We start from the raw sequence: 14551 nt of genomic DNA on the forward strand, positions 1-14551 counted from the left end.
CAGCAAGCTCTCAATTGCACACCTGTAGAAATTTGAGGTGATGTTGGCGTTCATGCCAAACTTCCTCAGCCTCCTCAGGAAATAAAGCCGCTGGCGAGCTTTCCTGATAGCAGTGTCTGTGTGAAGGGTCCAGGAGAAGTCCTCGGTGATGTTGACTCCAGGGAATTTGAAGCTGCTGACCCTTTCGACCTTGACACCGTTGATGTGGATGGGCTGGTGTTCCCTGACCGGTCGTTTCCGGTAGTCCACTATTATTTCTCTAGGTTTGCTGATGTTGAGAGTCAGGTTATTTTCCAGACACCACTCGTACAGCGCCATCACCTCCTCTCTATAGGCCGTCTCATCGTTGCCTGTGATGAGACCTATGATGGTTGTGTCATCCACAAACGTGATGATGATGTTGGACTCGTGATTCTTAAACCGCTCCAGCTTTTCCAGCTTAGGACCATAGACTCAGATTTGGAGGTGCTGATGTTCATTTCCACCGCTTCACACTCTGCTATGAACTGCTCTAGCACTAGGACACCACCTAATGTAGTGAATAGAACCCCATCATCTGCAAAAAACAAAGATGATATTCTGAGGTCACCCAAAGTGGAAACCTTCCATCACCTTGTTACGCAGTAAAACTACCCATAAAAATTAGAAACAGAATCAGTGATTTAGAACCCCAATGGTGGAGTACAACACTGACAGGGATCGAGTCAATCTTGTGAAGCATTGGAGCTCCTGCAATAGTTGTACAGGGACCAAATGGCTCGTAGCAATGGGCCAAACACTCTATATTCAAGACGATCAAATGCCTTTTCCAGGTCCACAAATTCAAATTCCCACACACCTTTAAATATCCTCAAGAGTACAAAGAGCTGGTCCAGTGTTCTCCAACCAAGATGAAAACCACATTGTAGTTTTATGTTCCATCTTTGGGGACTGAGAGAGTGAGTCATGGTGCTTTCCAACGTATGTCTCAGATCATTCATGATTGTGACTGATCTTTTTGTGAAGTTATAAAAGTTATATATAAAAGTTGATATGAAGTCACGGATAGTGTTTAATTTTACTGAGAAGTTCAACAGCAGTGAGGATTTTCTTCTTTGTTTTTTTAATATAAAATTTAAATTACTTTCATTTTTCCCCCCCTGTACTCAGGTCAGTTTTATGTGGTTGCGGGTGTCTGTGGCTCAGGTGGCAGTGCAGATCAACTACTGATTGGAAGATTGGTGATTCGATTCTTGGGTTCCCCAGTGTGCATGCCAAATATTCTTGGGCAAGATACTAACCCCAAGTTGCCCTCCGATGAGTTTATCAGAGTGTGAATGTTGGTTAGATTGCACTTAATGTTAGAAGTGCTTATATGAGTGGGTGTGAATAGGGTGAATGAGGCTTGTTGTACACAGTGCTTTGAGAACGGGCGAGTAGAAAAGTGCTATATAACAATCAGTCCATTTACCATCTCTTCAGCCTATCGTGGCTACTCCAGCTGGTGATTTCATCTTGCCTTGTCACATGGAAACAAAAGTTGATATAACTGAGTGTTCTAGCCCGACCTCCAGCCTGAACCCCACCGTCATCTGAGTCGAGATGAATATGATCATCTCAGCGCAACAGGGAGGTGACTGACGTGAAGATCCAATCACACGTCAGGAGGAAGCTGTTGTTTACAGATGGCACGATGGAAGATACAGAAGTTTTATCTCAACATCAAAGACTCGAAATCAGTCTTCGTTTCTGCTTTTTGCTTGCTGGTGAGTTAGAAAGAAAAGAGTTTTTCTTAAAACTGAAGAAAAAACACTCAGAGTCATTTTGGTAGTAACTTATTGCTCCTCAAAGAACTACTAAACATTGTTTTGTAAATAATTAAATGTCTTCTGATATTTCACAACCAAATTCAAACTAAAAATTCAAACTAAAACCATGACAACAGAGACAACTCTGAAACTCTCCAAACTCCTAATCTGATATAGATGTAAGCTGCAGGTGAGAGCATGAGAACAAAAAAAAAAAAAACGAAGAGAGTCCAAATAATTTATCTAACACATTTATAGCAAGAGAGTAGAACACAATACACAACATTAAAAGACCAAAATAAAAGCAGACCTGATAGCCAGCTGGGGATTGGACCAGGGACTCCGCTCTGACCGCTGACATCTATCTGGGCTGCGCTCAGCCCATTGGGCTGTGAGTTCTTTGAACTGCCTCCCTAGGCCTGGCTCCAGGACGAGGTTTTAAGATCTGAAATTCCTATTCATTTTAAAATCTCCAATTAAAAAAAAAAACTAAGGAACTACAAAAACAATATGGGAGCCAACCATTTAAAATGATGTTTAACAAGAAGTCACTCTCATGCTGCTCTGTGTATTTTCCTTTTGACAAAGCAAAGCTACTGTGCTTGAATCACTTTTAGAAAACGTCTACTTAAAAGCAGGTAAAAGTGCTGACTACCCAATTATTCTTTATTACTAACTGTCTGTTAAATTTCAAATGTGTGGGATGACCACAAGGATTCTGCTGTGCAAGCATGAACAGGAGGCTGCAAGCTTGACTGCTCGTCACTGCCTTTGTTGTCCTGTTATATTTTAGATAGCACAGAGCAGACGGGTGAGTTTATTAAACTTCACTGAACAACCTGCAAATTTCATTAAAAGTTTAATAAACTGTCATCTTGTCTTAATTTTTAGGTAGCACATACCTTAAACACTTCAAGCTTTAAGCTAATGATAGTTATATAAGTGCTGATAAGATAAGATAAGATAAGATAAGATAACCTTTATTAGTCCCACACATGGGAAATTTGTTTTGTCACAGCAGGAAGTGGACAGTGCAAAAGTTATGACGCAAAAATTAGAATACAATAAGAATAAATACAGTACACAGCTGTACAGAATAGAATAAAATAATATACTATATACAGTAGAATAAAATAGAATAAAAATATACAATAAGATAAAAATAGAATACGAATGCTATATACAACTGAGTAAAAATACAACGATGCCAGAAAAGATTATTGCACTTAGTGTTATTGCACATGTGTGGATGTGTGTGTTTGTTCAGTTAAAGTCTTTGTTGTGGAGTCTGACAGCAGTGGGGAGGAAAGACCTGCGAAATCTCTCCGTCCCACACCGTGGGTGCCGCAGTCTCCCACTGAAGGAGCTGCTCAGTGCTGTCACATGCATGCTGGTGCAATAAGCTGAGAGGATTTCTATCATTTTTTTGGACCCAAGTGGACTTTAATCCCTGTAAGTGGTTTGACCAAAATAGTGACAACAGGTTGAAGTGCTGAAACAGCATCAATCATCATCATCACCAAAGCAGACAGTTCATTTCAAAAGTGTTAAGTGGTGTGTTGTCCAAGTTAGTGTTTTTCTGAGCTCATCTGCACACGCACATCAAAAAGCATTTAGTGTGTTGTGTGGTGTTTTTCTGTCTGTTCATTTTGTTGCAGTGACAGTTCACAAAGGTCACAAACACAAACTGATTGTGGTCACAACTCAAAGTTTTAGCTTTGGTGCATTTTGGATTTTATAATGTGGATGTTTAAGCCGTGAGACCAGTTTTCCCGTGATTCACTCGCGTACGTCAGTTTGAAGAGGAAAAAGAACTCCACGGGACTCCGATGTGAAAAGATGTAACAAAAAATTTATTCCACAGTTTTTGCATCTTACAGGAGTGGTCAGGTTTAACTTGTCCTCAACAAAATAACCTACTACGGTAGGAAAACCGTGTGGCTCTGTTCTACCCTGCTGCCCCGTATAGCTTATGCCGTGTTAACTCCTTTTCTCTCTCTCTCCCCCCTCCCGCACCGCATGCACTAATTTGCATACATCCGTGATGCCCGGATTTTACTATAAACACGAGTCTTTAAGGCACATGTATTCATGGTACTACGTAACCTAGTTCCACCATAAACATGCATCTATTCCCTAAAATTATTAATTACACAAACAAGCTTAACAACAGCGAAATATAAATACTAAAACATATGAACTATCTTAACTTGGCTCCCACAGTGGATGTCATTTTAGAGTCACACTTCCTCTATGGGTGGTATGGTGATCCATTAGCTTGCACTGTTGCCCCTGGGATTAAATCCAGCCTGCTGTGTTTCTGTGTGGAGTTTTTAATGTTTTCTCTGTGCTTTGTGCAGTTGGGGTTAGGGGAGGAAGTCATGAGACAGACACACTGTGCAAGAGAGCCAGAGATGACTGCTTGTGGTTTGTGGATTCACCACAAAGTCCGGTTTGAACCTGCAGGACCTGCAGCATGGGCTTTAGAAAGCCAAACTCACAACTAAGGAGAAGTTGTGGGTGTTTCAAAATAATTTTTCTCCATCATTTTACAGACTGTCGGTCTAACATAAGGCTACCACACAGAGACTTTGCAACCACACACTACACAGTAAGTTAAATAATAACTTTGAAAGCATGTGTTTCTCTATTGCTCTTAAAAAATGCCAAATGTAACTTGTTTTAATCAATTAATTTTTCTTCTCCTCAGGACAGTTTCATTTATTTTATGCACCTCACCCAGTCAAGGCTACTTCAGATGATGGTGCCATCCTGCCGTGTCACATGGAGCCAAAGTTAAATGTGGCAGACTGATGGTGGAGTGGTTGAGGCCCGACCTCCACCCAGACCCCAAAAATCGTCTGAGCCTAAATGAATATGTTCATCTTTTATCGGCACAATTGTGAGGTGACAGACATGAAGATCCCATCGTACATCGGGAGGACAGCGTTGTTCACAGAAGGCCTGAAAGAAGGAAACATCTCACTAAGAATCACTAATGTGACACTAGAAGAAATGAAGAAAGATACAGATGTTTCATCCCAAAGTTAAAAAGTCAAACAAGGTTTTCAATTGTCCGTCTGATTGTTGGTGAGTTATACCTAATGCCAAAAAATAGTAAGCAAATTCAGTGCCTCAAATAATTTTGATAAAGGTATTCCAATTTCAGCACCAACTTTTTTGGCCCCATGACTATTGTGTTATAAAATCTTGAACTTTTCTCAGCTAAACACAGGACAACAGAGATGCCACTCAATCCCAAAGATGTAAAAAGTCCTGACTGAACAGATGGTTGGTAAAGGTGAGAAAATGAAAAAAACAAAGCAACACCTCGTAGATCAACATGTTTCAGTGTTATTTTTAAATAACAACTGTATAGTAGTGAGGTTTTCACAGTTTTTACTTTATTTGTTTATTTGTGTTTTGTTTTTTCCACACTTTTAAAAAATGAAATAAATTCTGGTTATTATTGTTAGCAGGTAAGTCTGGCACTGTTACATGGATGTATGGTCAGGATCATAAGGATACAGGGTATAATGCTTTATGGACATCTTGATGATTTTTTTTAATCTAACTGAACACCAAATCTTCATGTCCTGTCTGACGTTACTGTACATCTCATCTCTGATTTTTTCCTGGCAGGTGGTTTGTCTGATCGCAGCCAATGGATTACTTACAAAAAGCTGTTTGGATCTGAATTCATAGACACTCTGATGAAGGAATGGTCAAGTGACACCCAACAAAAGCAGTGATAGACAGTTTCAGTGATGTGGTGTTTCTTGGCACCTGATCAGGAGAAAGGTCATCCTATATCAACTTTACTTTTGACACCTGTAAGATAAGAGTAATAGTGAAGAGGGGGGCAGAAACAGGTTTCTAAGTGCAAACAGGTGGAGAAGCCTGGGATGTTTGTGTAAGATATTCCATTTATGGTAAGCTTTAGTGTTCTTTTCTTTCACATTTGCACAGGTCATTATTCATCTGTTGCTATTTCATTAATGGAGTGGCAACAACATCTACATATATATCATAATAGAGCCCGGGGTTATCAAGGGGGGCAATGAATTGAATTGAATTCCATTTTATTTATATAGCAAATTACAACACATTGGTTTCAGCATCACTTTGAGACAGGATGTTTCTAGTTTTAGAGATATTGTCCAAATGCAAGAAATAAATCCTACATATTTGTTTAATATGTGCATTGAAGTGCATATCCTGGTCAAAAATGATACAGTGAGTCCATTTAATCTCATATATAGAAATCTTAAAAAAAAGAAAAAAAAGAAAAACTATTCCAATCTTGCAGTAGAAGAAAAGGATGACAGAGTGCTCAGTCTTTGTTTTTCAGCATGTGCTGGCAGTGTAGATAACAGCGTGATGATAAACCTGTTCTGCTGCTTCGGAGGGAGCTGACTAATTGAAAAATGTACCTGATCTCATGAGAGTACTCCAGAATTACTTGACTAAGTCAGTCTCTTGCAACCCTTTTCTTTTCACGTCTCCAAATCAGAGTGAATATTCATTAATATACTTGTCACGGGTGGGTCTGTTTATAGAACGTGGGCAGATATGAACTTCCCACTAATTTACTCATGATGAACTCACCTCCTGTTTGATATTTGCCTTTTATTTTCCCCACCAGTTTTCAGAAACTGCATTTAAAACTCTTCTTCCATTTTACCATCAAAAGCTTTAAAACACAAAATTAATGCTATGTACTTTCCTAAAAAAAAAAAAAAAAAACTCCCCCACGTGTTTGGCTCAGGCTTCTCCACATAAGAAGAAACAATCCACGTGTCTTGGAACTATCTTGTCAACATGACATCATCACAAAAGTCTCCTTATGAGAAAGCTTTTTTTTCCCCATTGCGTTGTTTACCTCAAGGAGAAAATGTGTCACATTAAAATCTGTTCTGAAGTATTTTTTCTAGTAGAAGATGAAAGGATGAGACGGCAGGAGACTTTAATGAGAGCAAATATACAAACTAGTTTCACTTTTAAGGGTCGAATTACAATCTCTGAAAACTCCACCTTTAGTCAGCGCTTCCAGACTGCGGACTTTTTCAAATACAATACGGTTCTGCCCCCTAGTGGGCATTTCGATCTAAACCTGTTTACTTTATTTTTCATAACACAGATTCACCTGTGCAAAAAAGAAAAAGAAAAAAATACTAAACCTTGTTCACAATTGACAATAAATCAATAGTCAGTTAAAAGACTGAGTCATCAAAATGTTATTTTTGGCATTTTTTTTCTTTTGTTTTTGTCAAAACCTTACTGGAAAAACTCTTTTAGGCGTGACAATCAGGACTCACCAGAAAGGAGTACATCAGAGGAACAGCTCTGGTAGGAGAGAAAGTTAGAGAGTATCGAATATCTTGTATAAATTATGCAAATGTTCAATTCTTTGCACTCTATTTATGTATGGTGTTGACTGTTTCTTACCTTTATTGCCTCAGTCAGCTTTTACTGGTCTAAAACCAACTGTGATTGTACACAGCTCAAAGGTTAAAGAAACACTGTGAAAAATATCAGATTTCAGTAGGTGGAAAATTCATGCTGGATATCCACACTCATGTGGACTGGGAAATGTGTTGGGAACTAAAGGATTGGTTAATGGAAAAGAAAATGATGAACCTAGTGTGGGCTGAAGTAAAACTGGTGGATCTGCTAAATCTGGCATTATGATATTATTCCAAATTCTAATCAGGCTCAATATGGCAGTGGGCAGTGAGCACAGGCCCACTAGAGGGCATCAGCCCCTCAACCTGAACTCATAAAGTCTGTTTCTGATTATCTGGTCAGGAAAATTCACACCAGTGTCCTCCTTAAGGGTCATTTGGAGCTCTGGCAGTGCTCGTGCTGTTCAAGCTTCCAGTAAGGAGCAGATACTGGTCGTGCTGATGGGTAAATGACCACATAGCAATGTTCAGTTCTCCTAGAGTCCTAGAGGATATGTCTCCTGGAATTTCCTCCATACTTATGGGACAGTTAAAACCTTCTGGCAGTGGCTCGTATTGATGTGCCAGACAATATTACTTTCAGATACTTTCTATCTGCTTTCGATATTTTTTAATTACACACTGCACACCATGCTAAAAATATGCCGGGAGTTACTTTAAATAGTCTTTTGGGAAATCACCTTGTTGGTTTAAAAATAGCTGATTCTTTGTGAAGCTGTTTGTCATGTCTAGACACAATACTGGTTCATCCCTCGAGTAAGATCCCCTTTTCATGCTTGAATGATTCATAGGTCAGCGTTAAGTTGCTTAAGAGACAAACATTCCTGTAAAAATGGCCACATACAAGAACCGGACTGAAAGTAAGTGAAAAAGCAGCCAGTGTTCAAAGAAAACCATGAAAAACCTGGAAACACTGTATGATTTGCTCCACAACTAAGAGTGTAATTACACTGTAAATCTAATTTCAAGGTGGTTTACTGAAATTGGAGTGAAGATGGCACCTGTGTGTGTAGTTTGCCGTCATCTGTTACCTGTTCTGTTTGTGGTCACTTTGTTTACATCTTTTTTTCTTCAAAAAGGTCTCTACTCTTCTGGTTTATGACTTCTAATCACTTCTAAATATCTGATGTGTCCAAATACCGACCTCACATCATTGCCTCAGATACAGCTGATCATTTTGATTGTTTTATCAAAATTGTAATTATGCCTTACTTTTAAATAGGTCCATCAGCTTGACCCCCGATGACTTGCTTTCTCCGTTCAATTCAACCTGCTTGGAAATCCTGGATTACATTTCTCCTTTCACAACCAGGAGTCTAAAACCTGAAACCCAGTCTTGGTTGAACAATGCTACCTGATAACTAAGACAGGTGGGTAGAAAACCTGAGCAAAAATGGAAAATGGCAGACTTCAGGTGTCTTTTGATATACTAAGTGAATCTTTGTTAAATCATCAGAAGCCTGTAAGAGCACCAAAGGAAGGTACTTCTCTAAGATCGAATCTATTTATTATTTAATGTTATTTGAAATGTATGCCCATGAAAGAGTTGATTAACCTCACAGTGTGAAGGGTTAACTAAGAGGGATAGAAAGAGTTTCAGACAGGACAGGCTGCTAGGCCTTGGGTGTAGCATTAGTGAAGGTCACAGATGATCTTCTTATGTTCTCTGGCAGTGGACCCATCTCTGTGTGAGATGTGCTTGTCCTGTTAGACCTCAGTGCAGTGTTCATTACTGTTCACCATATTTTATTACATTATTTACCAAGGATATTTGGTATGCAGACAGATATCAAACCACCAACCTATAAACCACCAACCTTCTGATTAGTAGGTGACCTGCTCCATGTTCTGAGCAACAGCCCGCCATATCTATCTGATAGACTTCAATTTGTTTCATGTAAATGGAGTCACACACTAAGGTTAAATATGGAGTTCCACAGGGTTCATATGCTGGGACCAATTCATTTTGCATTATACGTGCTTACCTTAGGCAGTATTATTAGGTGGAATGGCATACATTTTCACTGCTATGCAAATAATACCAGACTTCTTATCTATCCTATATTGAGTTTTCTGTGTTAGCGTCCTGTTAAATCCTGAAACAAACTTAAAATCCAGGGTAAGCCCTTAGTAAACCTATCCCAGGCAGTGCTACACAGGTCCCTTGTTTTTTCCTCTCTTATAGAGGTCAATTGAGTTGCTCTTTGTCTGACCCTTCACTGAGGACCAATTTACCTTGAAAGACCCCACCAGTGGGAGAAGCAAACTATCTGGTCAGCATAGCGCCTGGGATCACTTGGGCACACAAACCTCTCCACCGTGGTAATGCTGTTTTTTTTAATGTATTAAAATCCACTGTGGTGGTGCATAGAAGCAACAGTAGAAAAACTGTGTTGTTGTCTGAGTATATGCAAACCACATTTACATGAGTGGGTATCAAAATTTTAGGTAGAGCTTTTTGACATTATTTATTGCCCTTATGCAATCTGTGATTGCAAAACAGCACAAACTCCACAAATCGGAATAGAGGAAGACAGTAATTGATAAAAATCAGACAAAGAAATGTCAAAAAACTTTGAAGTACTCTGAACACTGCACTCTATCTAATGTAATTTTATATTTAAAAAAAAAACTCCCCAAAACTCTCAAAAAAGAAAAAAATAATCAGTTATATATTTTTGATTCAAATTTTAGGAAGGATTAAATATTCTATAACTTCACTTTGATATACTTTATATCTTTATGGTGGAGAATGTAAGTGTTTGACACTTGCAGTTTTAAAAAATAAATTGATGACGTACATCTTGGTCAAGTGACTTTTTCACAGTCAGCACTGAGTTGTGAACAAACCCCCCTGAAACTGTCTGTGAGTCAAACACCTGCCAAGCAGCATGGAGATAACTGCTCTCTGCACTATTATTGGTATGTACTACTGTGAATGTGTGTGTGAAGTCTGTGATTTGTTTCTGTGTGGGCATCTGCTTTTGTTTGATAACAGTATTTTATTACAGGTTTTTATAATAGATACATTACAAAAAGGTACTCTATGCAAGGTACTGTATTTCATGTCGATTTATTGTAGATTGATTTAGTTGAAATAAATACAGTACATGTAACTTGTATTTATTAATTTAAAATGTGTAAACTCATCTTATAAATTTTATATGGCATCAATACAGCTACAAACTTATCTGCACAGATGAAAAACCAGATGTTCCAGTGTTTAAAATGAAACCTTGTGGGAGGTAATGCAACTATTTTGTGGGTAGCATGCAGAAGCTGCAAAGGTGTAAAGAGGAAGGAAATGTCAGTGCTGTGGGTTTTAGTACCATGTTTGGTGGCAAGAATACATTTAGTATAAGGTCAGTAAAATTTAATTTGTTTGAGGTAGTGCTTCATCTGTGTTCCAAAATACAGCTGTCAGAGAAAAAAGTAACAACATTTTAAAAAGTTTTCATGTTTATGTTCATTTTTGATTTTCTCAAATAAAAAAGGCAGCCCTTGTTATGACTCCTGGGTTTTGAATTTTATTTATTTCTGTTTCCCCACTCAGTAATGTTTCCACGTTTGTTTTTATTTTGTCTATGTCTCTCTTTGTGCTACTTTTCTATATTATTTTAATAGTCCCTTGCTCTATGTGCATTGTCTTTATTTTAACTTGCCTCCTCCTGTGATTAGTGTCACATGTGCTCCCACCAGTTTCCTCTTCCTTAGTCACCTGCCTGTGTGTTTATTTAGTCTCTTTATCCTTTGCTGTCCCTGATCTGTTACAAGTTCTGGGTTTTCCTCAAGCTTCCGAGTTTTATGGTGCTAGCTTCCTGCTGTATATCTACACCATCACCTTTAATTAGCTTTTTTAATGCAACACACAACTGAAAAAAAAAAACAATTATCAGCAGTAAAACTCATAAAATTTTCTCAAATGAAGTGGGCAGTTACAATTGTTCATGGAAAAACAGCACAGCAAAAATGTTATACTATAGTCGGGAGTTATACTATATAAATCCATATATCCATTTGAATTCAATTGTGAGGAGTCCCCTGTCAGTGTTTCCTTGGATGCATAGGGTGGCCAGACTAAACTGTGCCCACCTCATTGTTCTGCCCTTAAATACAGCTCTGTAAACACAACTAACTTGTCTCACCTCTCTGTTTCTTTCAGCCACTCTGAGAATATTTCCCAACAGATCTCAGTTCTTCCTGTATGAGTCTGTTACACTGAGCTGTGGAGAGCATAAAAACTCTTCTGATTGGACAATAAAGAGAAACACATCTATAAAAACAAATCATGAGTGTTCCAAACACTGGGGTTCAAAAAATGAGTCACACTGCTTCCTTCAAGATGCTTACCCCTCAGACAGTGGGTTGTACTGGTGTGATTCTGGAGCTGGAGCCTGCAGTGAAGCTGTCAACATCACTGTTACTGGTGAGTTTATACAAACTACAGAGGATTACCATTAAATTCAACAGGAAAAAAGCATTTAAACCATTTACTAACAGCCATATATAGACTACGATGTTTATATTTTTTCATCTATTACATAGGTCTCACACTCTGGCCAGCGGGCCAAATTTGGCCCGCAGCCTAATTACATTTGGCCCGCGAAGCCATACCAAATTACTATTAGAGCTGGCCTACTGGTATTATACAGCTAATATATACATTGTTTAGTATTAAGCTTTGCTTGTTCCACATTCAGTTTTTCAGCAAAACTTGTTTGAGTCCATAAGAAGAGATTCATTCTTAAATCTGGAGGAAGATATTTTTCAATAAATATTAATGTTAGCCCGCGACCTTGTTCTAGTTTTGAATTTTGGCCCACTGTGTATAAAGTATGTATTTACTTTACTATGTAATTGAAAATACTCCATCCATTCGCTTCCGCTTATCCTTTTCAGGGTCGCGGGGGGCGCTGGAGCCTATCCCAGCTGTCATAGGGCGAGAGGCAGGGTACATCCTGGACAGGTCGCCAGTCTGTCGCAGGGCCAACACACAGGGACAGACAACCATTCACACTCACATTCACTCGCACATTCACACCTAGTGGCAATTTGGATTATCCAATTAACCTATCCCCACAAGCTGCATTGAAAATACTCTTCCAAAAAATTCCCTATTGATTACAATAGATAGATAGTGTTTAAAAAGTGAATACTTGAAAAAGAAAAGCAATTAAATACTTGCTAAAAGTGTGAAAGTTGAAATAATTAGCTAATAGTACAATATGATATGTATTGATATTGAGCAATATGATATTGCTCATCTTGTAACCGGAAGGTTGCCGGTTCAATCCATAGCTCTGTCCTGGTCGTTGTGTCCTTGGGCAAGACACTTCACCTACCGCCTACTGGTGTTAGCCAGAGGGGCCGATGGCGCGATATGGCAGCCTCGCTTCTGTCAGTCTGCCCCAGGGCAGCTGTGGCTACAACTGTAGCTTGTCTCCACCAGTGTGTGAATGTGAGAATGAATGAATAGTGGAATTGTAAAGCGCTCTGGGTGCCTAGAAAACCGCTATATGAATGCAATCTATTATAATTATTACGTTATGGTATGAATAAAAATGTTAGTTAGCTCAGTTATTAAGATAAAAGTACAGGCAGCATTTAAAATAGTATAGGTCAAATAATTATTTTCCAGGGGAAATTGGTTACTAAGTATATTGAAATTAAAAGCTTTTAAAAGCATTATCATCTTGAAGTGGTTGAAATGAATTCCTTCGAACGTTAAAGGTGTTGAGGTTGAAGAAAGGCATTTTTCTTTTAGCCCATATGATTGCAATATGTCTTGGCTTATGCAAGAAGCTCTATGAAAGTTTGGGCTCCACCTCTGCTGCATGAATTTCTTTTTTCAAAAGTGCACCTTTAAAGCTCTAAATATTTATTTTTTCATATAGGAGGTAAAGTGATTCTGGAGAGTCCGGTCCATCATCTGCAGGAGGGCGATGCCGTCACTCTGCATTGCACATATAGGGAGACTTCTTTATCCAACCTCACAGCTGAATTTTATAATGATAACCTCCTCATCGGGCACAGCTCTACAGGAGTCATGACTATCCCAAAGATTTCAAAATCTGATGAAGGTTCCTACAAGTGTAATGTCTCTGGTACTGGAGAATCACCATACAGCTGGCTGTCTGTCAGAGGTGAGATGATGTTAGGACTTTTAAGCAAATATTTCAGATGTGCTCTCTCTACTAAGCTCAGCTAAAAGCCAACCACATAGCTATTGCTGTATTTGTATCGAGACCAAACTATATCTTTCTTTATTTCCTGTGTTGAAGGTGGGCAGCCTGAACCTTTTCACTCCCCTCTTCTGCATGACTCACTTCCTGTGTTGAGGGTTTCTGTCTCTCTGGCCGTGGTGATGGTGCTGCTGCTGTGAATCTACAGCAGCCACAAAGATCAGTTTGTTTCTCAAACATTTGAAGAATTTATTTTGAAATGAAATTAAAGAAATTGTAATGGCTAACATGTTCATTTGTTCCTCTGAGCTCTTAGAGTATTTTGTCAAAATACTTCATTGACCATTCTGCTGCCAGAAAATACTCACTGTTCACTAATGCTAAAATGACTCACGCAAAAGATATGAGTGCACTTTATAATACAGCTTCAGATCTTTTTTAGTTAGATTTAAAGTTGCCTTTGTGCTTTGTTATATGATAGTTCTTAACCTTTATGTCATGTGTAACTGTTGTTGTAGCCTGATTTCTTGTGATCAGAAAACTGTTGGTTGCCTACCAAAGTGGAAATGTTGAGTCAGTCGATTTTGAGTGTCATCATGCATCTTAAAAAACACACGGTCTTTAAACGTAACAAAGCTGAAGCAAATACATGTATTATTTGTGGTAGAATCACAGGGGAGTCCAAGGTTTCTTTTTTAATGGTGGTGTCTCTGTTGGGGACCAAGAACCAGACAGGGAGCCTTCATGTTTAATCAAAATCTAATTATTAGAAATTGTTTTAGTCTCTTTATCCTACTCCAGTTTGTCTTTTATGTTAACCGGTTTCTGTTATCATATTGTTTGTTTATTTTGATGGTTCTTGTGTTTCCAGTGTTTACCTCTGTCTGTTCTGATATTTATGATAGCTGTCACCACTCAAACAAAAGTTTTGTATTTAAGCAGCTTAAATTAACATGAATGGTTTCCTTCCATTTACCAAAAATGTTTCTGATAACACCAGATTTACACAAAGGTTAATATGCTGTATCTTTATTTGATGTCATGAAGCCTGATGCAAAGAAGCAATTACAAACTGAATCAAATCAATAAACGTTATTCATATTCATCACAACATGTA

The 14551-nt window shown here is 38.5% G+C and overlaps 1 protein-coding gene across 1 annotated transcript; it reads left to right on the top strand.

Annotated features, from left to right (window-relative positions):
• Positions 1-10143: 10143 nt before the first annotated feature.
• On the top strand, positions 10144-13634 carry LOC146635874 (low affinity immunoglobulin gamma Fc region receptor III-B-like). Its single transcript, XM_085349289.1, has 4 exons — positions 10144-10174; positions 11415-11678; positions 13147-13395; positions 13534-13634. The coding sequence occupies exons 1-4, from the start codon at positions 10144-10146 to the stop codon at positions 13632-13634; spliced, it is 645 nt and encodes a 214-aa protein (XP_085205415.1).
• The last annotated feature ends 917 nt before the right edge of the window (positions 13635-14551 follow it).

Source organism: Diplotaxodon limnothrissa, linkage group LG3 (assembly GCF_057381915.1).
Source record: "Diplotaxodon limnothrissa isolate DT_005_m linkage group LG3, D_limnothrissa_male_GT1.1, whole genome shotgun sequence".
In the NCBI taxonomy this organism is placed as follows: domain Eukaryota; kingdom Metazoa; phylum Chordata; class Actinopteri; order Cichliformes; family Cichlidae; genus Diplotaxodon; species Diplotaxodon limnothrissa.

What these genes read in the sequence shown, in the direction of transcription:
- LOC146635874 (XM_085349289.1), top strand. Translation starts at nt 10,144, where the DNA reads ATGGAGATAACTGCTCTCTGCACTATTATTG. An exon ending in TGTCAACATCACTGTTACTG is followed by an intron (nt 11,679 to 13,146) that starts GTGAGTTTATAC and finishes TTTTTCATATAG; the next exon opens with GAGGTAAAGTGATTCTGGAG. An exon ending in CAGCTGGCTGTCTGTCAGAG is followed by an intron (nt 13,396 to 13,533) that starts GTGAGATGATGT and finishes CCTGTGTTGAAG; the next exon opens with GTGGGCAGCCTGAACCTTTT.